This window comes from Tauraco erythrolophus, chromosome 14, assembly GCF_009769465.1.
Source record: "Tauraco erythrolophus isolate bTauEry1 chromosome 14, bTauEry1.pri, whole genome shotgun sequence".
In the NCBI taxonomy this organism is placed as follows: domain Eukaryota; kingdom Metazoa; phylum Chordata; class Aves; order Musophagiformes; family Musophagidae; genus Tauraco; species Tauraco erythrolophus.
The window spans coordinates 15,461,464-15,486,603 of NC_141478.1; the positions used below are offsets into that span (position 1 = coordinate 15,461,464).

General features: G+C 38.5%; 1 protein-coding gene across 1 annotated transcript in view; it reads left to right on the forward strand.

The window, feature by feature from the left end:
• The window catches only part of TCF12 (transcription factor 12), a 173,169-nt gene that overhangs the window by 113,338 nt on the left and 34,691 nt on the right, over positions 1–25,140 (forward strand). Inside the window, 2 exon segments of the mRNA XM_086620007.1 lie at positions 2,974–3,109; positions 6,317–6,369. Of these exon segments, the coding sequence (XP_086476133.1) occupies positions 2,974–3,109; positions 6,317–6,369 (189 nt within the window).

The following is a 25,140-nucleotide window of genomic DNA, read 5'->3' on the forward strand; positions in this document are numbered from 1 at the left end:
TTTTTGATAAAAAATTCGTACCCAAACACAACATAGATCAAGAAACTACTTTAGAGTGTGTTGCATAGATTGACATTTACTGAGTATGTATTGTATTAGTTATACACTTACTTTATGTTGTTGTAGCAGCCATGCTGCTTTGAAATTCAGAATCTGACGGAAAATGTCAAGAACTGAAATGCTTAGGACAAAAGCAAGGGCGGCAAATATCACGAGGTAAAGGTTGGAGGTTAAGTCTGGAAAAGATATAGACGCATGCCTTTTGGAATGGCTTGGTAGAAACGAATTTCAGAGTTTTTACTGTTTGTTGAGGGTTTTTTATAACTCTCCCACCTCTTTTTTTTTGCGGCGTCTGTATCTCCAAAAATCACTGCCAATGGTCGGAAGGACATGCTGGAGGGGCGTGGAGAGGGTTTCTTTAACGTGAATGGGACGTAGATCCTGATTGTGTTTGACGGCTGCTCTGAGCGAGCAGGGGCTGAACTAGGTGACCTCCAGAGGTTTCCTGCCAGCCTCGGCAGTTCTGGGATTCTGTCAGCAGGACCTTGCTTTGGCTACTTGAAATGACAACTATTGCAATACTTCTTCCCTATGGGCTATCTAATGAAGTTTTCTTCCAGTCTTGGCTATTCTTGGGCTGAAGGTCAAGTCTTGGGCTAAGTGCAGAACTGGTTTCATCTCTTCTTTTGGACAGTGTTGACTTGGAAGAACTGCTTTTCACAAAATGTTGCCCAGGTTTCCTGTACAGTGTTCACCACTAAAACTCTAATAAATGTTTAGAATAGCATCTTCGCTAAATTCAGACTTACATTACATAAGCCAGATATTCTGATAATCATAATGTTTTCTGCAAAACAATAAACTCTTAACTGTTTGTCAAAGCCAAAATTAGCAAATCTTGAAACAGTCTACAAGCAGATATTTTTTTTTCCCCCCAAAGTATTTTCTGTATACTTTATTCAAAGATCACCTCATTCCTTATAAGGGTATCTCAATATGAGTTTTATATTACCAATTCTGATTCAAAGACTATTTTATTGTAAGAATAAGAATGAAGAAATTGAGTTGAGGGAAAACTTTTTATTTTTATGTCTTAATGTTTTTAATCATTACTAAATTTATTCTTCAAACTGTCTGATAGATTTGTAAGAAATAGTTAACACTTCTGGGCCCTCCTTTAGTTTTTAAAGAGGTGACATTCACATCCCACCTTTCAATTAAAACATAAGATTTTTGTGCTCAAATTAGTCATCAGACAAGTAAGAGGTAGTAATTTCAATAGCAATATGATACAAAACTATTTATCTGGAGAAATGCACTTGAGGTTATTGCTTATTTTATATGTAGTCTGTGATTCTATATGAACTCTGGATATTTCTGCTCATCTCAGTGCATTACAAGTTACAAGGGATTTAGTACCTACCTGAGACCCGAGTGAGTTAGCCTTACCTTTCACAAGCCATCACACGGAAAGAACCAGCTGGAATGATATAATGTAATCCAAAATACACATTTGTTTGTGAATGAGGGTATTCAGGCCTCAGAAGGGGAGAGGTGAGCAGAGCCAGGAGCAGCAGAGCCCCAGCTCGTATTCCAGTGGGCTGCTGGAGCCCTAGAAGGCAGCAGTGCTAGAGCGGTTCCTGCCATGAATCCCGTCTGCAAGCGCGCTTGTTTGGCAACCTCTGGAACCCACGGGTGCGCGTGGACTTCGTTGTTGAGAGCGGTTTGAGGGGAGTAGGAAAGTTGGCTTGGGAGCAGTGGGGCTGAAGGAGAAACTCTGACTAGGTGACACCTCAAGTTTGTTTTGGTACAAAAGTTAACCCCATCAGCAGCTTCTGTTTTAGCATCATCTGACAATTGAAGCGTTGGCGCAGTTTGGATGTGGGCAAAACCTAACTGTTGTCCCGCTATCCTACAGCCGTGCTTTATCTCCTTTATCATGGTAAGACTGCGCTGCATAATGGCAGTGTGAAGAAATCCAATCGCTTGGTTCTGAAGGCCACTGGTTCTATGGTGACCTTAAAATGCTATCTGATTTTGCAAATATTACAAGCAGAGTGTCTTTAGCTGCGTGTAACACCGAATGGGTGCTGCTGTATGCGGAAAGCTGTATGCAACAGCCAGGGATGAAGTAGCAGTGAATGCATTTTTACTGCCTGGTAGCATGATGTTTTCTGTACAAACAGTCCTGTGGGTTTTGCTTCAAGTCTGGGGATTTTCAGACTAAAACAAAGCTAAGCATAATATCAACCATGGAAAAAATATGTTCTCATAAATCACCAACATTCATTTCAGTTTCACAGAAGAAATCCAAATAACGCGAGGCCAAACAGCATGTAATGCACTTGTTAAGTGCTGAGAATGTTTTTGTATTTACTGCATGAAAAGGGAACAAAAAAAGCATACGGGTTCAACTACATTGTTGGTTTGAAGTTTTTAAAATGTCATAATTTTTTATGTTCTGTGCATTTATCTAATCTTTTATCTCTTTTGTCTGTGTTTGATTTTTTTGGACAATTATTCCATGTTTTTATGAATGTAATATAAGTCTGGATTTCTAAGTATGTGCTAAAACCTAATGTCACACTATAAACTCTTAGCAGTTTTTATCAATTATGTTTATATTGTGTAATAGAAGAGGTGTTACATTGCAAACTAAACAAAGTATTACGATTTTTGTTTAGAATTTAAGTATGAATTGATTCTTTCAGATGTTTTAAACGAAATGGTTATGTTTTCTTGGAGGCTCACAGCCAAACTTGCTCTGCCTTTCTGAATTATGCTATAGTATATTCTCCGAATACTAATTTTAAAAAGTCAACATTTTTTTGAACTGTAAGACCTTCAGTGAAAGCCCAGTAAATTCCTATAAATGCCAAGAGCAGTATGTGTGCTTAATAGTTTGTTAGCCTGGTATGTTAACAGCTGAGTTATTATAGAGTTTAATTTTGCTTTTCTCTGTATATTTTGCAGTCTAGTCTGCTTCGATCAGATATTGGGCTTGGAAGTCCAGGTCAGCTGTCATCCTCGGGAAAACCTGGAACACCCTACTACCCGTTTTCTGGCACAAACCAACGCCGAAGACCACTTCATGACTCACCAGCTCTTGGTGAGTAATATAGACAGTTTTAAAACTTTTGTTCATGATGTATTTCTACAGGCTTTATGATTTTCTTTGACAGTTTATTTTACATGCTGGAGAGTGCTCTGTACTGAGCAGTTCAAATTACAGCAAACTGCTATATAAGAGAGAAACTGGAATTAATAACCTTTTCTTTGAGATGCTAGTTTGGATTCAACACTGGTCAGTATTGCTTATAAAACAAACAAGAGACTCCAATAAACCCTTAATTGCAAAAGCAATAATGACAGATGGATAGGAGCTGATGACCAGCTGAGTGCCCTTAACCCATGCCATCATTAACTCCTGGAAATGCCTGACCTTGAGGTCATTACCATTATTTAGTAGGGGAAAGACACAAAGGGGAAACAATTATCCTTTTATATGCTAAAAGTAACTTTATTCAGGGCAATATATAGTTCATTGTAATTGGTTCAACATGCCTTTAAAGTTCTTAGCAATTGGAGACCTAGTAGTTTATCCTAAAGTTAAACTACCTTGTGAAATATGCAGGTGGGAACTTGCTTAAAAACTGTTATAATCCTATGACAGTATTCATATTTTATTCTGGAGATACTGAGAGATAAATAGAATTTTCCTACTTGGTCATAGTCAGTGGTAATATTTCATAGCTCTCAAGACTTTGTATTGAATTAGGGAATCAAGAATGAGCCAGCTGTTCTATCGTTTCTGCTGTAAGACTATCCTGAATAATTGGGTGTGCAAGTTTTGAAAAATTCTTTTGGTACAAAAAGAGAGACTGTAACCTGATATTCTGGTTTAAAAGCCACCATATTTCAGTGTTAGCATGTTATGTCATTAGGATTACTCTAGTTACATGTTTGGTTTTTTTAATGCCCCTCATTCTGAGTAGCACTTCTGTTCCATAATAAAATCTTGTTTGTTGGAACCATGTAACTTAAACTATACTTTAGCCAAAATAAGATTTCATCAAATGTAAATTGTTTCTTGAAGTAACTTTAGTATTCACTAGAACTGCAAACTTGTTAGGCTTTAAAATAGTCCTGAACATGCTTAAAATTATTTTTAAAGCTGTAATTATAAAAATATTACTTTGGAACTTTTACCTATATATATGTGTGTGTGTATAGATATGTATGTTAATGCCATTTTTGTATAGCATTTTAACCTGTTGTCAAAGACAACTCCAGATTAAACAGTAGTTGTCGTCTTTACAAATATTTTGTAAGTATTCATGTTCCTCAGAATAAGAGAATCAAATGCAGAAGTTCTTCAGATCTGTTTCAGAAGAGGAACAGTCTGAAGAAAGTTTAATGAAATTGTTTACTGCTTGGAAGGGTGTTTGAACTTTAATAGAAAAGTGTTGGGTTTTAAAATTATTATTAGTAGTAGTTGGATTAAATTTTACCCTCCATTGAATTGGTTTTAGTGAGAAACTATGATAATAGTAACCTACAATGGTTTAGAGTAACAGGGAGGCTGTTAGGGCATGACTTTGGGTAGACAGAGAGTGAGACTGACGGGGGCAGAGAGGTTATGGTGGGGCCTGGAAGTGTTCAAGGCCAGGTTGGATGGGGCTTTGAGCAACCTGATCTAGGGGAAGGTGTGCCTGCCCATGGCAGGTGGGCTTGGAACTAGATGATCTTGAAGGTCCCTTCCAACCCAAACCATTCTTATGATTGAGAGAGAATCCTAAAAGAGACTGTCTAATTTCTATAATATACTTGAATATGTGATTAAGTTAGTTTCTTGTGCAAACTATATATAACTTACCAAATAAGTTCCAGATATTATTCAATTAAACAAAATGAAGCTAAGTGTAGTGTTTCCCAGGTAGTACTCTTACTGTTTTCCTTGAAAGAGAAGCCCAAGAGGTATAAACCTGTTCAAACTGGTAATAGCATGGTATTTCTTTCTGTCGTGGCCGAATCTAGGGGACTGTAACTTGGGACATGGCAGGTGATGGTTACAAATTTACGAAAATATTTTTCCAGAAATGCCAGGAAAAGGGCGTGCACTTTTATCTTGAGTCTTGTTTCCAATGGCTTGAGAAAGTATGTCTATATATATATTTTTTTAATAGACTAGTTAAATCTTGCAAAACTGCTGCCTGAGAATTTGAAGTGAAGTCAAATTATGGTGGTTTTATCCCTGAGAAGGAGTTGCTTGACCAGGATTTTAACAAACTCTCTTTAAATTTGCTACTAAAGTTCACTGAAACCAACCAGTGTTCCCTTCTAGGTGACACTTCAAGTGCAGAATATCTCTTCCAGAAGTCCTCCTATTTTCTCTTCAAACATGCCCTATGGGGATTGATCAGAGTAAAGATATGCAGCAGATATTCTCACTTTTATCTTTGTCATATCATATGGTAAAATTGTGATTAAACGTTCTGAATGAAAATAGAAAAATAGGAATTTCGTATTTTAATTCAAGGCTCAGTTGGTCAACTGTAGAACTGGTAATCTTGTCAGATACTGATCTTCAGAACATCAGTTAACTTTGATTTTGCATGCATACTGTTCAGATTAATTGTATTAGCAGCTCATTAAACTGGTTCAGATCCTTGATTTAGGTAGTGAAATTGCTGGGTGCTTTTGTGATGTTACAGTAATTATTGGTAGAAGCAAGCAGGTATCATACCTCCAACTTTACTATTGCATGCAAATTTGAGTTGTATTGCCTTTATTACTTAGAAAAAGTAATTAGGTCTTTAAATTTGCTGTTTATTTACAACCTTGGTATAGTCTAAAAGCTATAGAAATTTACATCGTGTTAGTATTTTTAGAGTATAAATGTCTTAAATTATTTTGATAGTTTTATCTTTACTCTGAAGTGCAGAAAGGGAAAGTATTTCTCTCTGTAATCCTCTGTTTTTCCTGTACATCTCAAAACATTACTTGGTTTCTTAGCAAGTGTATAAGGGCATCAGCGTACCCTTCAGTGCTGCTGTTCTTAGGATTAACTGCTTGCCTTATGGAAAGAATTGAAAGTAATTTTTTGGCAGAGCTTTATTTTAGAGAACATTAATATGTTACATATTTAAGCGTATTGTATTGATGTGAAAGACGAGTTTCATTGGCACAGAATGAAAAATGCATGAAATGGGAAAAAAGAAATCCATCGTGGAAAGAAAAAACTGTGTAGTGTAGCTGTTTATTCTTTTTCAGCTATAACATTGATTCTTGATGAAACGTTCTTTTCTGTGCACAGATCCTCTACAGACAAAGAAAGTAAGAAAGGTGCCCCCTGGTTTGCCTTCTTCTGTAAGTACTGTGCTTTTCACTTATCATAAACTGATGGAGCTCTAAGTGTGCCCTCTTTACCTGACATACGTACGTGTTACTTGGCTTTAGCGTTAGGAAGGCTGACTGCTGGACACCAACAGCGAGCCTAGGTAATTGGGAGTGGTTCTGCAGGACTAAATACATGTTTGATGTGGAATTTTTAGATTTCATAGCAGTGATTTGTAGCTTGCTCATATGCTCCTACCCACTTGTCCCTGTCATTTGAATTCCTCTCTTGGGAAGAGAGCTGGGCCAGGAGCTGTCAAAGAAGATCTCCTGTACAGGTCTTTTGATGTTTAATTAGTCATTATGTTGCTGAACAGGAGGACAGACAGAGATTAATAGCTGAGAATCTTAGAAATTTACATTTGTAATAATCCCAGTGGAGCTGAAGACATTAAGATTCGGAGGACATGTACAGCTCAGCTTGCCTCAGTAGGACTGAGGTTATTAATATGCATAAATCACCGAGTCAGATGTTCATTGTGAAGCCCTGGTGGATTTTAAAGCCTTCATTAAGCCTTTCCTAACTTCAGCCTAGCATCAGGAAAGCTTTCAAGCAACTAGTTTGTTGATCCCTCTTTGCTTGAAAATTTATCCTTCGAGAATACAGGGCTTTGATGAAAAAGGTTGGAAGGGTTTTGGTGGAAAAATCATTAATGGCTGTGATAATCTAATGCTATAGGGGTGTTTTGTGGTATTAAATATGCTTTATTCTTAAAAGGAAGAAAATTGTTTATAAATGAATCTGCATTTAAAAATCCACGTGAAGTGAAAAATCCCCAGTGAAGTGAAGGACAGAATTATTTTTCCCCGCTCAGAACAAACAGGAGGGGAGGGGGCAGCTCCGCTGCCTCGCGGGGTACGTCCCTTTGTTGTGTAAATGGCTGTTGGGCTTTTATTTGGCGCTGCTTAACACATGGGCGCAGGTGCACTCGGATGAGTCATAACTCAGAGCCGGGGAGGCTGAATGGAACACGCGGCACCGGCAACAGCAATACTGTGGGAGCAAAATGGGTCTGGTCTTTGGATTTCGGGTTAAGCCTGAAGTACGGACAGTGTCTTCTAGCCCTTGTGTCTCCCCTGTTCTCTCCTCCCTCTCTTTCCCTTCTCCCTCCCCCTGCTCGCAGTGATATATACAGAAACTGGGATCTGAAATCCTATTTTCACCGTACTTCCAGATGGAGCTGAGATAGTATGGATAGCCTGGGGCAGCTGTGCTCTGAACCTGCAGCCTACCTGGAAGCCAGGATTGCAGCTGCAGGCACTCTTAAAAGCTTTCGCTTGCATAAGCACTTGGGCCCCGCTAGAGGCTGAATAGCTGCTTGATAAACAAAATGAACACAATGCCTCAAATCATTATTCCCGAGGCCAGGAATATTCTTCTTCCTTCTCCCCCCTCCGTTTTTTTTTTTCCTCCCCTTCAGCACCAGCTAAAAATAGTTTGGCAATTTACATTTTAACAGTTGCGTGTTATGTAGGGTGGCTTTACAGTCTAGCAGATGATTTCTGCTAGATTAACAAAAATATATTTAAAATGTCAGAGAAGCTAAAACACATAGCAGTGCAATTTTCGTGTAATTTATTACTGTAATTCTAAGCGAGTAATAAAGCTTACATTACATGTTTAATATTTAGTAGCATCAGCCAGGTAAAGAGATCATTTTAGCGAATGAAAAATTTCTCTCATTTCTCTTACCAGGCTTTAATTTTAAGAAGCAGTATTTTTCAAATGGCTTTCATTTAATTCTTCTTCTGTGAGAAGAATGGAGACAACAAAATGTTGATAAATTTTATTTCTATTAACATTGCACTGATCTGCGCAATAGTGTGGTTATTGTGAATAATCAATGATTGCAATGCTGCGATTTTTAAGGACTGTTTCTCTGTATTTTGATGCTTTCAGTGCTGAATAGAGCCGTGAAGTAAAACTATATATTACCAAAAAAAAGGTGATACAAGATACTATGTGTTTGGAAGATGACATGAAACTAAATTTCACTGAGTATCATAGGAAATTTAAATTGAGTTGATAATTATGTAAGTGTTGTCTTTATTTCAAATATACCTTGATAAGAAGTCAGAATGTATTGTGGGCAAGGTAAAAATTGATTTAACTCATAGATAGTGCAGAGAAGTTTAATTATGATATGGAAAGTCACAAGAAAGATGATACTTAATGTTGTTATACAAATCTATGGAGGTTTTAATTTTTCAGTTTCTAAAAGATTTTCTGCAATGTTTTTGTGTTAGTATAGGGCTACCATGTCAACGGATACTCAGCAGTAATTTAATTTCCTAAATAACTGTAATTTAATAATCTTTTAAGAAATAATGACTAAAAAAAAATATCTTCCTCTAGTTTGTTTCTTTTTCTCTTGGATTTGCATGGTATTTTCTGAAATTACTTGCTTTGAGGTTTATCTTTTTGTGTGTTCTTATCAGGGCCTAAAGTAAAATAGTTACAGAGAAAAGTTCTAATGTATTGTTTAGTTACTTTCTGGAACACAGCTCAATCTGAACTTGTCCTTTTACTATAAAAACTGAATGCACCAGGCAAATGCATTTTGAAGTTTTCCTGCCGTAAGTTGCTAAGTGATGAGTCATTGCCCAAAACATTTTGAATGTTGACATGCAAGCATTTATGTTAAACTGCAACTACTAAATTTAAAGCCTTGTGGGGAGGATAGAAACTAAACAATCAGTGGTTTATTTTTTTCTCACTGTTAGCTTAAGCCAGGCTTGAGCGAACAGAAAGATTATGATGTGCCGTTCATATTACAGTAGGAGGGAAAAGTACTGTTCAGTGAGTTACATTATCCTCAGAGATTCAAAACGGTTGTATTCCTGAGAATTTTTCTGATTGTAGGAGTGACCTTAACTAAGCCAAGAAACTAATAACATCATGTGACTTGAAACCAGTCGTAACTAATCGGTGAGGCTGAATTAAGAAGAGCAGAGTGTCAGGGTTTTCAAAGAGCAGTTCATTCCACAGAGGGAGAAGAAAGAAAAGTGAGGCTCACTTGGAAACACACAAGGAGATTGCCATCTAATTAGGGATGGGCTGTGAGCAGAAACGTACTATTTACATGTGTAGTCAGAAAATATTTCAAATTAATATTTATGATTAGTACCATAATTAGTAGCTATCATGAGGTCATAGTTCTAAGAAAAATAGTGTGAATATCTATCATCATTCTTTTGCCATTTCATTAGTCTCATATCAAAGAAATAACCTGAAATACATCGTGTCGGTTGATTTTTGCTACAGAAAATCAGCTGTGACACATAGGCACAAATGACTGTTTTCTGTGTAGTGCCATTTCTAATAACTGTTTTGAGTATTGCAGACTTTCCACAGTACATGAGACTATCATTTTAATATTAAACTTTAGATTGCCACCAAATGAATATTTTCTAATACCAGACATCTCTTTCTAAATTCAGACTCATTACATTTTTCAATACATTTAAGACAATTTATAGCTCGATTATAGAGGTTCATCATATATCACCTCTATAGTATGCATATAGTCCATGGGCACTAACTTATTGCAAGAATTCTTTATGAAGCAAAGCCAGAGAAAACTTGGTTTGCTCGCCCCATCCCTGAAAGTGTTCAAGGCCAGGCTGGATGAGGCTTTGAGCAACCTAGTGTAGTGGACGGTGTCCCTGCCCATGGCAGGGGGTTTGGAACTAGGTGATCTTTGAGGTCCCTTCCAGTCCTAACCGTTCTATGATTCTATGCATAGAACTACCTCCCAAACATTTAAGGTACTTTTCTTTTTGTTATCATGCTAGTCTTTTAGGACTGAGCTTGAGAAATCTATTTCAAGAGATGTCTCATAAAGATACCAATGATACCAGCAGAAAAATAATAGGTCTTAGTCCCTTCTGTGCTCACTCTTTTCTCCACCCCTCCCTAAGAGTGAAAGGAGATGATTTGAAATGATGGAGTGGGAAGGATCCAGTCCTATGAATGTTTATCTGAAACCTGATTTTTGAGACTTCAATGTTTAGATTGTATTAAAAATAACATAACTTTCACCACACTGAGTGGACTTTATTTAGCGAACTATCCTCAATAGTAGCAAGTTCAATGTGTGTTGAAGTAGCCTAGTGTAAAGCAACATCCTTGGAATACCTTTATGAAGTCTGTGGCTCTGAATCAAAACTTTGGAGCATCCTGGGTAGATACTTTGTGTGATGATTAACTGACTGTGATGATGTGTTTCACTGACTTTCTAGTGGGACTTTTTTTTTTTCCTAAGATTTGCTCCAGCTGGCCAGAAATGGTGTCAAAATATAAAAAGCAGCATTTAGTTTGTTCAGAGCTGCTCTGAGTTTCCTTGCGCAGTCAAGTGATACATTCAACTGTCATTCTCCCTCGTCTTGAGTATCTAACACTCTCAAAGACAGCAGTAACTCGCCTGACCCTTGCCTCTGATGCTGTGCTGTGTTTTAGAAGGCAACTTTAAGTAATGATACTGAGCAAATAAAGCCTTATGGATAATGCAACACAGAACTTGGGATTTTTTCCTCGAGGCTGTCTTCCATCTTCCCTTCTGCCTTATGCTTGTTCTTCGGTCACCTGATTCAAAGGATAAAGTTTTTAGGGACTTGCTCCATACTGCTTTTTATGGTCATCTGTGACCTTGAACAAAAAGCAAATATATAATACATCCAAGCCCAAAATTATATTACAAATCAAGTAAAAGTCTTTCTTTGAGATTTTTATATTTATTTAAAAAAAAGGACCTGGTTTTCTGGTTAGATTACTGTAGTTTTTTTCAACATGGCCTTTATTTGAAATCTATCTGAAAACAGCAGTAACCTCAGATTATAGCATCCCACCTGCTCTTTGCTAAACAAGAACATTTAGCTGTCATTAAAAAACTAAGCAATCCATTGCAAAGTCCTGTTATGAGAGTTCAGATCAAGTTCTCACTGAATTAGGGTGAAGGTACTTAAGTAACCCTCTCAATAGCATTTTTTTAATTGCAATCTATCCTGTCCTCTGACTGTGGGGAATTATTGTAAAGTTGCTTAATTGAGGAATCTTCTCTGCAAGAATCGTGCATATACACATATAGGGATATATAATAATGTGGAATTATTTCCATGTGTTTGGATTTACTGGAGATACTTTATTTTTGAAGTTTTCACAGTATATCAAAACGAGCATATTAGATGCTCTTAAATTAGAGTGTAGATCTGCATAAAAGGACCTGAAATCTGTGCATAGTTCTAAAACTGTTATCTGAAAAAATAACATGACTGAATTGCAGCTTGGGTAATTTAGAGAGAAGTTACATGGAATTGCTGCGACTTCTGCTTTACCTCAAAGATTAATGTGTCCATTACCATAAATTAGTGTGGTGTTTTATAACAATAGATAAGGATAAAAGCTTTTTTGAAGACTCTTTCTTAGTGTCTTTTGCTTGATAATACTTGTGGTTTTGGTGGAAAGGCTTTTAGAACCCTCAAAGTCAGCTGGGCAAGTAGTGATCAAGGTTGTGTTGCTGGACTTCCATGTGCTGCTGAACCGAGATGTTTCCTTTCAGTTGCTTGCTCAGCCCAAGTATTGAGCAGGTTGCTTTGCCTGTGACTGCTGTTTGTCAGAAATGGGCAGTACAGAAATGCTTGGTTTTTCAAAAGATTGGTGCTGAAATTAAAGCATTGCATAATCTTTAAATGAAATTTCAGATGAAGGTGTGTATTTACGCACTGAAGTGAAGAAATTTAATTCAATAACTGAATTATCTCTTGTTTTAGTGCCACAGAGTTTCTTGTGATGTCAAGACTTATAAAGAAAGCAAGCTGTCCAGTCTTGGAGATTTAGTTACGGGATTTCATACCATTTGCACTGATAGCTAGGATTAGCTGTTAGTGGTTTTTTGCCTGTAGGGAAGTAGTAGGCAGACTCCTAACTGCGGATGGCAGAAGAATTGCTCGTTTGGCTTTTGGTGGCTCACTCAGCTTCATTTGCAAAAGTGTCTTTCCAAGCAGCAAATCAGAGTACAGAAGAAAGGGGGAGATGCAAGGAAATGCAGGCTGAGACACAGCTAGCTCTCCACGTTTTGACATGCAATGTTCTGAAGCTTCTCTGACACCGAATTATTTAGCAAGTTCAGAAAGTGTGTATGTGTTGAGACTTTAGGCCGGGCTCAGGTGTTGACTGTGGAGCCACCTTCAGGGAGATCTCACAAGTGCAGGTGTAGCTGCATGGCTTTGGTGAGGGGAGAAAGTGAAAAATGCACTGTACTTCAGGAATGAAATAAAAGTTAAATGATGCTGAGGTTGGACCAGCAGAGGGACCCCTTAATCACCTTTCTAATTTTTCAAATAGATTTTCTTGGCCACAGTGAGTTGATGTGAAAAGATTTGTATTTCTGGTAGTTTTCTGCAAGGGTCAGTAACACAGCCTTGCTAATTCATTTAGGTTTTAAAATTCTTTTAAGGGCTATACACATTTTTAGATTGGGTAGGTTTTTAACACTTTTATCGATTATGATTATCAGGCTTCTGATGGGATCATTTATTGCCTCAGGATAATAAACATGTTTATGTAATTTCTAATGCAGATATGGATAGTTAAGAGCTTCATATAGAGGCTTTCAAACCTTAAGTGCTTAATATTTTCAGCAAAATAATAAAAAATTCTGAATTTGAGCAGTATCCTGTCGAAGTTGTATTTGAAATATTTTGAAACACGTTTTAAAACCTTCTCAGATAAATTTTTTGTTTGATTCCAAACAATGTGCTACACAGCACTTTTTTCCTTATTCTTTCCATTCTAATAAAATATTTACATAAAAGCTTAAACATCTGAAATTCAATATTGTTTGGAAAACTACTGAAAAGGAAACTTCCTTGCTGTAGTTTCCCAAAACAAACAACCAAAAAAAAGGACAAAATTAGCCATATCTGTCATAGGTAACTGGAGTTTTTTGCAAACAAACAAAAAACCCCCAACCAACAACAGAAAACCCAACAACCACCCTTAACCCCTGAAAAACCTTGTAACATTTCTTGGTAAAAGTAAAGGATAGCAATTGATATCAATTTCATTAGTATTTGTTGTCTGTTCTCGATCACTTCAAACTGTCCCCTCTTCCCTGGCTATAGTAACATGAATGTTAAAAGTGAAGTTAAAGACAAAGCTTTTGAACCGGAAAGCCACCAAACTATTTTAGATCTTGCATAGATGAGTGAAGTAATTTGTTTAAAACATCTTCCTTTGGATATTGTGGGGTTTTGCCTATCAAATTTGGTCCACTGAATTATTTAAAATTGTCTTCCACACAGTCTGCTCTTTCTCTGCTGAACAGCATACTTAGTGTTTGGTTAACAACAGAAGGCTATGCTTCACATTTTTAAAATAAATTAACATTTACTTAACTGATGAATTAAATGGAGGATGATGGAATAAACGATGTGTTTTCCTGTTACAAGAGCCAGGTTTGTTTCTTAAGGCTTCAAGTCTTGCCCATTCCAACAGCTACATTATGCATGATGTTCAATGCATCCTTTGTTGGTGATCCTAACTCTGGCCTTGCTGTAGTTAATCATCATAAATGTTTGGTTTGAAAATAAGTTCTGTTTGGAGTTCCAAGATGGCTAGATTTATTTTTTTTTTTTTTTCCCTGAATTGTTGCAAGAGACGCAGCTCGAAGTTACTATGTATATTTTAATTAGCAACAGGTTGTTCAGTATCTGACTAATTTTCTATGCATTTGTCCTTTATCCTCTATTCCCCGTTCCTTGCCTTTATTTTGGCGGGACATCAGTTGGGTTCTGTCTCTCCTGTTCAGGTCTCAGTTTTCTTAGAACTGGTAAGAACTTAATCACTTGAGAAACTTCTGTTCCTCTGTCGAATGTGGTTGAAATTGATAAGTTTCCACCTTGGACAGGGAGGGGAGGAAAGGAGAGACTTCTAGGGCAGTTGCCTTTGCCTTATTTCCAAAGATAGCAGGTTAACTTAGCCCCTAAGAAATTAAATGGAAATTAGTAAGAACAATAGAATTGGTATCCCCATCAAAAGCAGGTTTGGGCTCTTACCAAGTTACCATTTTTTCAGCAGGATTGAAGCCAACTCTCCCTGAGGAAACTCACGATACTTGGGTTCACACATCACAGTAGCTTTTGTTGGTGGAAAAGGAACTTTAATTTCTACTTGCTTATAATTCATTGTAAAAGATTTTGCTAGTTTTTGTGTTTGAATAGACCTATTTAAAATAATAAAACTGTGATAAAAAAGATTAACCTTTTTAAAGTATTTTGATATTTCAGTCTTGTTATAGAATACATTTGACCAGAGGATGGCTCTCATCCATCGAGACAGTTACATAATTGTCTTTCATATGGTACAATTTTCAGTGATCTGGAGAAATTGTTTATTTTTTTATAAATTCAAACGATGAGTTGCATATACTTATTGTGTATTTGCTTTGTGGCTTTGACAAGTTGGAGAAAAATGTATTTCACATAAGTTTGTTTTCAGGGAGAACTTGTAGTTCATTCACAAAATCTCTTAGTGTTAAAACAATCTTTGAAACCATTCTACAGGTAGCTTGGTTTATTATTAGGTCAGTATTTCGCTCTGCATCAGCTTTCATAATCTCTTTACATACTTTAGAAACAGGCAGTTTATTGTTTTTGACACACAGTGTAGGGTCATGAGTGGAAACAATTCCGACTACAAAGTGCATGTCAGTTCAGTGCTCCTCTGCTGACGGCATGTCTGTCTGAAATCAAGTTTAAAAAATTGGCCCTGTCTCCAGCTGACTTGTTTTGTCAGGCTGAGTCATAAGATTAACCCTTGACTTGTCACCAAGGAAAAATGGAGTAAACAACTGTACCAAGTACAGTATCGCTGATCCAGCTATGATTCATTTCACTGTAACATGATTCTCTTAAGAAAACCAATTTCAGAGCAGCTGTTGCTTGGCTTAAATGGGGATTATAAAAACTGCAACCACAAAACAAAAACTTAGTTTGGACTTCAGGAGCTTTCGGAATACTTATCTGGTAGTAGTTTCTGCAAATACAGAGTAACTGGTAACAACATCACAATTTCTTGTGCAGTCTTCCAAATTCTTCCATGTTAGGTTTATTTTTCATCTCTTCTGGTGAACGTAAACTTCTGTGGGTTAAAGTTTGATATACTTGATGGAATTATGGTTTGATCCTGTAAGGTGAATCAATGTAGCAAATATCCTGTGAGAAACAATGTTTTTGTACAGTAAACGTAGAGCAGATACAGTAATAAATTTCAAGTATTGTACACTAAGATTTTATCCCACCAGTGAAACTTGGGGTAGGACAACTAATTCCTCTTTCAGTAAAAGGAAATTGTTGTCTTTTTGATTTGTGGGGGAGTAACTCAGGAGCAAATTAATTTATTGACTCATTATCTGGAGGTACCAGTCTTTAAACTAGTTTGTCTACAGACAGACAGCATTTGCAGGGGCGTTACTCAGTTTTATTGACCAAATTGTTGCTGTTGTCTTACCCATGTGATGGTGAACAACGTCAATCATTTCTTTGTACTGATAAATGTTAATTGTGTTAGTAAATATTACCAGTTAATATTACCTCTCTGTTTTTCATTACAATTGCTCTGTACAAGTATGGGGCAGTTGTGATGCACAGAAGGCCCCCTCCCAGTGCTACATGGTAAAGTGTGGGTTTTTTCTGCTGTATGTTTTAACATCTTTCCAGTTGCTTGTAATCCATGTGAATAATGCCTGTTATTTGAGAGGGGGCTTGAATCACACTCTTCATCTCAAATACAAGTATTTTGAAAATTGGGCATATGTGCATGGAGGCGCAGTAGCAATTACAACTATGTTGATGATAGATAGTCTTTACTTCAAAGAACCAACTCCAGTTACCCTGGAATTATTTTTAATGATTTGAAAGTTTGTGTGCTTGAATTATTTCAGAAAAAGAGAGTTCTCTTTACTATTTCAGCTCTTGCAAGCTGAAAGCACCTTTTCTGGTGTTTAGGTTTTCTCTACGTTGCACTTTAGTCTGAATTGGAGACTTTAATCTAGTGCACTATGAGAAGTAGCACATGCAAAGATCTGAAGATCTTTTAGCATATCTCATCTGTAGAGTCCTGAACATTAGTGAGAAGCTTTAAGGAATGACATTGTTAGCTGCAAATCAAAGCTGCTTACGGGCTCTCTGGGGACTTTGTGGTCCCTAGGGGAAGGAGGAAGCCGCAAGTCACTCTGCGGGCCTGGTGATTTAATAGTCTGAAGTACAGTGATGTTCTTTTGGCAGCTGCTGCTGCTACGCCTTTTGTATCGGAGAAGAGTTCAGTTCAGATGTCATTAGCTTTACTGCATAGATAAGTAGTTCTGGATGTGTAGTTGGACTTGCAGCAAAAATGCAAGTGTTCTTCAGCTGATGTAAACTTCAGGGCGTATTTGCCAACATGTTCTGAGCACAGTAGTTTCCTAATCGATTGGAAGAGTTCACTGAAAAAGTGTCTGAAGATGGAGGTGTGAATATTTTTTGTCAGTATGTGTGTATTCTGTATGTTTACAGACACTGCGATAGTTACATCCAGAGATGATGGATGTTATATGGAAGACCCACTAAGATTTTTATCTGGCCATAGTATTCGACTGTAGTCAATTTGTTGCCCTTGCAGATCTTTTTAGTTGAGCAGATTCCCCTGACAGACAAGGTGCTTGGGAGAGTGAGCTGAATTTCTGCAACTTGCTTGCTTTCCCTGTAAATTGCTGAATTGAACTTTGTCCATTTTTTTTCCTTATCCTGAAGTATTTTCCTGCTTTTGTCAGGAAGGAGGCAGGGAGAATTCACAGCATTGGCAGTTGACACAGTTAGAGGTGGAGAAATGTGGGTTTGCTTTAACCTTTTTTTCCCTGGATTGAAATCCATATCTGACGTATCAGGAGCTAAGTTAATAACCAACTGCGTTCGTATGTAGAAAATAAAAAAGCGTGCACCTCGTTAGGAGTTAGTATTAGTTCCTGCCACTGCTCAGGGAAGAAGCAGAAAGGCTTTCCAGGCATAATGTGCAAATACTGAGGGGGCTGTGTGCTGGGAGTTGCTGTCTGTTTGCTGTATTGCATAACTCACATTTTTGCCACGCGCCCATGGTGCTGGGGCCCCCCACCTTCTCTTTTCTTTTCTTTCCTTTCTTATATGGGCACAAAATCGCTTTTTTCATACAAAAATGTATTACACGATATAAAGGGAGGCTGGGCTCGTGTTTACAAAGGACCGTCGTACTTGTTATACCGTATCTTAAAGATGGGATTTGGATAATTCCATAAAGTGAAATTATTTACATGATTATTTTTTAATTTTTTCATTATTTTTTTAAAGCCAAGCACATGGCGTATGTTATCTGCGTGCTGGGGCGGTTGCATCACCCAGGCTTCCCTGCCCGGGAGGCAGCCGGGGCCCTGCGGCGGGCCGGGGCCCAGGAAGCGCTGGCTGCGCGCGGGGTTCCGCTGCCCGGGCGCTCCCGCTTTCTCCTGGGACTCGCTCCCAGCAGCGTTCGCCGAAGTTGGAAGCAACTTTAGGCAGAGCCAGATGGCCGCGTGGCTGGAGCTGCATCGAGCAGCGTCTCCGCTGCCACGAGTGCTCTAATTTAATTAAAACAAAAAGCGTAAGATGAACTCGCTCGGGACGTATCCATTCGCTGCTCCCTTGCAGCTCGCGGGCTGCTCGGCTGCGCGTGCCGCGCTGCCGGTGCCTTCGGGCCCGCGCGCGGGTTGCAGCGCGCGCGCCCCCGCCCTTGGCCGGCGGGCAGAGCGGGGCGCGGGCCGCGGCGGGCAGAGGCGGAGGCGCGGCGGGCTGGCGGGGCCCCGCGCGCGGCCCTACCCCCGCGGCCGGCCGGAGATGGTTCAGTCCTGCTTTGCATAAGTCGCCTCTGAGGCGCTCCATGTGCGCGGGCGGCGCGGAGGAGCGCGCGGGCGGGTGGATGTCGTGGAGAGAGGCGGTGCACTTGAGCCCGGCCCGCCGCCAGCCTCGCCATGTACTGCGCGTACCCCGTCCCCGGGGTGGGCAGCAACTCCCTCATGTACTACTACAACGGGAAGACGGTAAGGGCGGCCGCCTTTGTTCGGGAGCCGCCGGGCGGCCGCGCCGCGCTGGCGACCGGCCGTCGGGCAAATACAAGTTCAAGGGTCCGCCTGGCGCGGCTCCTCTGAGGGCGGGGGGTGCTTTTCCAGAGGGCAGCCCGTTCCCGTCCCGGCGGGGCCGGAGCGAGCGGCGGGGCTTTGAGAGGAACTGCACTGGCGTTCGCGGGCTGCTTTGTGTACCGGGCCGCGGGAGACGAAAGTCTCCTCAGTTACGGACCGCAGCACCGAGCGGGGCGCCGCGGGAGCGCGGGGGGCGGCAGGCGGCGCTCCGGGCCGGGGCCGCGCTGCCGCGCGCCGCTCCCGCCCGCGCCCGCTGAGGAGCGCGGGGAAGTTTGGGTGCCCGCGTGCTCGCGGCGTTCCCTGGGGTCCGGTGTTGGTTTGGGGATTTTTGTCACTTCTCCTCTTCCGGACGGGTGCGGAGCAGCCCTCGGGAGCGCGCTGCAGTCGGTGCCGCTGTGCGGCCGGGCACCGTGCAGCCCGGCGGGCCGAGCATCCGCTCGCCGCCCGGTAACGGCGCCGTGCCCAGAGCCGCTCGTGTTTCACTTGCGTGATTTTGAAACAACCGTAGAATCATAATCAAACTATTGCTACAGCCACCGGAGAAAAAGGAAATGCGGGTTCTGAAAAAGAGTAAATCTCTGGGTTTGACTTTCTGGAAATTGAATGGGGTGTTCTTGTTTCACGGTCAGTACTTAGAGTTTTTAGGTTCATATGACAACAGTTCTTATGTTTGTGTATAAAAATTAGCATACAATGGTAAATTTAACACAGTATGTTTTTTCGAGTCTGTTTATGTTGTATGTGGTTTTGGCTTTCTTATGTTATAAAAATAACATTAAATAGGAAAAAGACAGATGCTGATATTGATCTTCTTTGTGGGTTGTGTGTTTTTTTTTCACTCCCGTTTCTCCTCCCGTGGGCCTATGTAAGCTCTGCCTTCATTAGTAAACTTTTTGCCGAGATTTCTGTTCGGTGATGATTACAGTGTGGATCTTTATATTCGTTAAAGACACTGTGTATGAGCTTCTTGAATAACAGAAAAGATACTGGAGGAGAGGTTAGGGGAATGAGTAAAATCGGCTGGTCCCTATTTCATTTCCTTTGGTATAAATGCCAGCTGCCTTTCAAATATGAAATTATTTTTCTTTCATGTCCTCTTCTAGGCAAACAATCTGTTTGAAGTTTTATGTGAAGATATATATAAGACTTAAGTAAAATTAACTCTACAATACCCCTGAAGCAAAGGGAATATAACTCGCATGGAGTTTTGATTTTATTCTTTCTAGAGCACAGATCACTCTAGTACAACATTTCTCTTTGTTCTTGTAGCAGGAAAAAAGGCTTTGATCTTATTAAGTATTTCCAGGCATATAGTAGATGGAACTGCTGGTACTGTAGGAGAGCATAGCTTGAAAATTGATAGCATGTGCCTGTTATGGGTCAGAGGTGACCTTTATGAGCTCGAAGAGTTAGTAAATAGATGACAAATCATATGATGGTCCTATATCATGTTGCCCAAGGTTTTAGTTAAAATTTTTTTTTAACATCTCACTAGCTTTTAGCATTTTCTCTCCTAGGAATTCTGCAAGTTCATCTAGACTAGTAATTTAAATATACATAAGGAGGATAGGTGAAGTTGGCGGGGGGGTGGTTTTTGTTTTACAGTTTTGGAAGCACACGTCTTGGTGTGTATGGCACATCTTTATACGACCCTTTCCATAATGAGAGAACAGTGCATGCCCTAATCTTGATGCCTTACTACTTTTGTATGTATTGTTTGGTCAATTAGTAGTTGATAGTATGTTGCTCATTAGATTATTGTATTAGAATTTGAATATTGACATTCCTTGATACCTGCTGATGTATATAAAATCCGACTTATTTACAGACAAAGCAGGTGGGAAATGACATGTAGAAAATGTATGTTTTAAACTTTTAAAATGTGTTTTATTCTTGTCAATTTCTTAAATTTGTAAGCCAGAAGAAAGCTTAATATTAAGCTAAAAAAGAAGTATCTGAGCACCTCAGTAGATGGTCATGTGTGCACTGGCATGTAAATAAAAAGTTTAAAAATTAAAGTCAGGGGTTTTTATTATTAACAGAGGCTAAATTTCTGTAATTTCTATCTGTTTTAGGAGGGACAGATGAAAGTGAAAAGTAATGTTTCGATACAAATCTTTTGCTAAGGAGTAAAATTTTACCATTATGTGTAATAGGTGTTATTAAAAAATATTTTTTTTTTTCAAGCATCCTCACCAAATTAAAAAGAAGAAAAATCTTAATCTGTTTGATAAAGAAAATAAAGCCCTTGCACTGAACTAGAAGATTTAGCCTGTTTTTTCTTTTCTCTTATTTTTGTCCTTCACCTGTTGATACATTGAAATTATTCTGGTTTAATATAGACTTTTTTTAAAAAAAAAAAAAATATATAATATAAAATTACATCTGTCAAAAGTTTTGCCTTTTCTTCCCTTTCGTTCAAGAGCTATGCTATAGACTCAAAAAGAAATCAAAACACCTAACCCCCATTTAAAAAAAAAAAAAAACAACCACAAAAAAAAAAAACAACCCACAAAAAAACCCCAACGCCACTGCAATCTGAGGGGAAAAAAAAAATTGTTTAGGTAGAAATAATAGCACAAATTTAAATTATACTTTTTAAACATTTTAATTTTTTTTTTTACCAATATATAATAAAGCAAACTTCTTCATTCACTGGAGCCTTTTCATTTAAATTTTATAAAATGCAGTATCATCATACAAAATAATATTGAAGTAATAGAAGTTTTATATCTTCTTTGTGTATAAAGTATAGATTTGAAAGATTCCACTTTTCTCAGTTCACCTGCAAGTTAGAAATAAATGGTTGTTTTATAAATGTACTGTAGAATTATTTTTATGTAGATCGCAATAGGGTAATGTGTTAGCTGTCACCAAAATAAATCATTTTAAGGAACAGCATTGATTATATTTTATTTTATATCACCTATTGTATTTTATTTTATATCACCTACTATTTTATATGAGAATAAATTTGTGAATCTATTAGATATTATGGTTGTATTCCGCGCTTTGTATGGGTTAATTTGATATACCAGTCTGAGTATTTTTAATTATTGAGTAAATATTTCTTTTTCTCAGCATAGGCTGAGATTTTATTGAGCCCTTTTCCAAGGTGGAGTTACTGCAACTTTCACGGGAGATTTCTACGATGCTTATTTTAAAAGGGATAAAAAAAATCAACATATATATATATATATATGGTTTGCACATATGTGATGCTGTGTGATTTGGTGTTTTTTTTTAAACTAGCTTATATTGGGATTTTTTTTAGAAAATGATTTTTTTCTTGAGAATTTTGAAAGTGTCAAAGGTTATTTATAAACATGTCCCTGTGTGTGCATACATGTATACATACATATGGGTACGTGTTTATGGATGAATAAAGACACTCGGATTTGAGTATATGTGTGTATATTTTGGTATTTTTTTAGTGGAGAAAATGCCTGACCTGCAGCCATCACTCTCAGAGTTACAGCAGAAAGAAACATGTTAATAATATTGCATAATGCTTAGATGACACGACAACATGCCTTTCTGTAGCTGTTATGCAATAAATAATGTATTAAGTCTTTTAACATCAACGTAAATTGTTTTCAGTTTGTAAATTTTGGAGCAACCAGGTGCTAAAAAGAACGATTCAATTCTGCTTTTATTAGTATTGGGCCAGTTAGTATACAGGGAGAAAAGTACAATTAAAGCTGTTCTGTACCATATGCTGCCCTCAGCAACTTAGACAAGGTCAAAGCTAACATTTGTAAGTCAGGACAAATATAAGATCATCTGGAAGATCTCTAGGGGTACATGGCTGTGGACATTGAATAAGGAGAGGTAGGAAACACTGGTCAGCTGGATTTTTTTTTTTCCTGTTCCTTGTCCTTCTCTTTGCTCTCCTCATCCCACTGAAAAAACAATGAGTTACAATTCATCAGCCCGAGAGAGTTTTCCCTGCTGCACTCTATTGGGTTGAACTGCCAATCTGCTGAGCAGCGGTCCCCTGCCAAAAGGGTGGCTTGTCTGCAACAAGCTTTATTGATGCTTCAAAGCGAAGGTTATGTCGGTTTCCTTGGGCAAATGACAGCAGCTAGGGATGGGATCAGGTGCTCTGTGGGACGGATCTATATTTCTCAAAATGTGAGCACCAAAGAGTAACACACCCCGTTTGCTTTCATAATCACGTGCATGTCGAAGTCCATTTGTAGAAATATAATAGTCTGTGTTGGAGGTACAGAAACTGAGAGTACTCAGGAGTTCAGGGAAGAGATAAACAAAAAGATAGCGTTTTATCTACTACGGCATCTTCCTGGGGTCAATACTGGCGACCAGGATTCCTGCCGCAGCTAGAATAGCCTTCTGGAGTACAGGGAACAGGTTAAGAAACAGGCTGATTAGTTTCAACTTTTCTGTTTTTTGTTTCTTAAAATCCGGATTTAATCAGGAATTTTTGAAGACTTAGTTTTATGCATCCTTTAGTAACAGCGTAGTTTGAGGAGTGTGGGGAAAAGATTTTGCTTAGCAAATAAAATATAAAAAGAATCTTCAAGCATTGTATATATTTCTGGTGGTATTCTGCTACCTTGCCTTTTTTTGCTTCCCTCTCTGCCTCACACTACAATTTAAAAATCAAATAAAATGAAAAGAACAGACTAAAAGGTTTGCGTATACTGAATTTGGGATTTTTGGTAAGTTTGCCTATCAGTTTTTAATGTGACTTTAAAATTGTCGTTTACTGGGGAAGAAGCTAGGAAGTATTTGTGCTGTGTACTATTGCAGTGGGACTCTGCATTTCAGAAATATCCAAATAGGCATGTATAGCATGCCTAAACTGCATAAACATTTATTTAAGATGGAATTCAGTTTAGCTACGTCAAGGAGTTTGAATTTTATACCATCCTTAAAAATTACAGTTGGATTTGCTGACAAGACTGATGTTCTGTTCTCTTAAAGGAGTGTTTTATTTTCATTCTGGGTGGTGAGAAGAGTTTTTAAAATGTATGAACCTTTACACCTGATATTGGAAACAAAAGATATTACTGAGGATATGATATACTGATCTCGTATACTAGGGCTCTTAATTTTGTCATCTTCCTTAAATATCAACTAAACAAGAATTTGGGATGGTTTGGTGATTATTTTTTTTTTTTTGGCAGCTTCTGTCTTGCTGTCAAGAGGAGCATGGAAAACTGTAGTTACTATTCTACATTCCTGAAGTTTTAGTACATGACTTTGTCAGAAATATAAACATGAAAACAAGTTTCCTTTTCTTAGAGCTGCCCTTCAGCAGAATTAGCTTTTGCCACAAAACCTGCAGATAATACACTGTAAAATTTTGCCACATGTACAAATCATTCATCAGTGCGCACTTGCTTAGTGCATGACTGATGCTGATGGAATGTAGATAGGCTACTTAGCAGAGTTTACAAGCTACAGAACAGATTACTGGTTTCAAAAAATTCTGTCTCCAAAAAAGCTTGATAAACATTTTACTGAACTTCCAAGAATTGTTAATAACTAGGCTTAAATGAGTAACATAATTCATAATTCTATAAACAGTATGTGTGACGGGAGCCTTGGTCTTGAGATAGCATGAGCTCATCGGAAGTAAGGTTTGGTTGCTTCGTTGCTGTTTTTTAATCTGCTTTTAACATGAATATTAAATATTGATAAATATTTAAGAATTTGAAACAGATTACAGGAAGATTGCTTGAGAGGAAGTATGCCAGCAGGAGGGCTCTAAATGTTATATTTATTAAATGCATTTATAGAACAAGACTTGGAATTTTTACCATAAAATTTGGTAAACCCAGGTCTCTAAATTAATGGTCGTGTTATGGGCACTTGTATTGGTAAACAGAAGCACGCTGCATGATCCTTTGGTGTGTTTTAGATATATTAGGTCTGTGTCATTTTCATGATAGTGTTCATGACGTATGTTAATCACCAGGGCAGATCTCAGAACTGGATGATGCATTCGTTTCGCTTAAACCTGATGTAGTACAGATAATCTCTTCTCAACTGTGTTCTGAAGTCAGCTCCCACCACTGCCCCTCAAAAAACATCTTAGTTGTCATCCTGCCTTTCCCACTGGAGAAACATAAACCAGTTCAGGGTGTGGAAGAGACAGATGTGTGTCTGTGACTTGATATCCTTTGCGACTCATTTGTCCTGCTTCCCTCTGTGGAGGCCATCTACCCTTCAGAAGCAGTGCAGCATTAGGATTGATGTATATTCTAGCACAGCTCCAAACGAGTTGAGTCCTCCACTTGATAAGTCATGTTAAAAAAAAAATTGTTTTGGCGTGTGTTTATCGAGAGGGAATTTCCCATTCATAACGGGAGAGTGTTTTGCTTGTCAGCATGGAGACACATCCGATGCCTTCGGGCGCAGTGCGTTTAAGGGGATTAAAGGTGGGCTCTTCTTCTACCTGCTGGAGACAACCCTCTTCAAGGAGACTGCAGACAGGCTGACCTTTTAACAGTGTTCCTTGTCTTAGTGGGAATGTCAGCCAGGAAAAACTGGTTTGATGCCTCCTGGATGTTGCTGTTATCAGTTTAGTAGCTAAAAG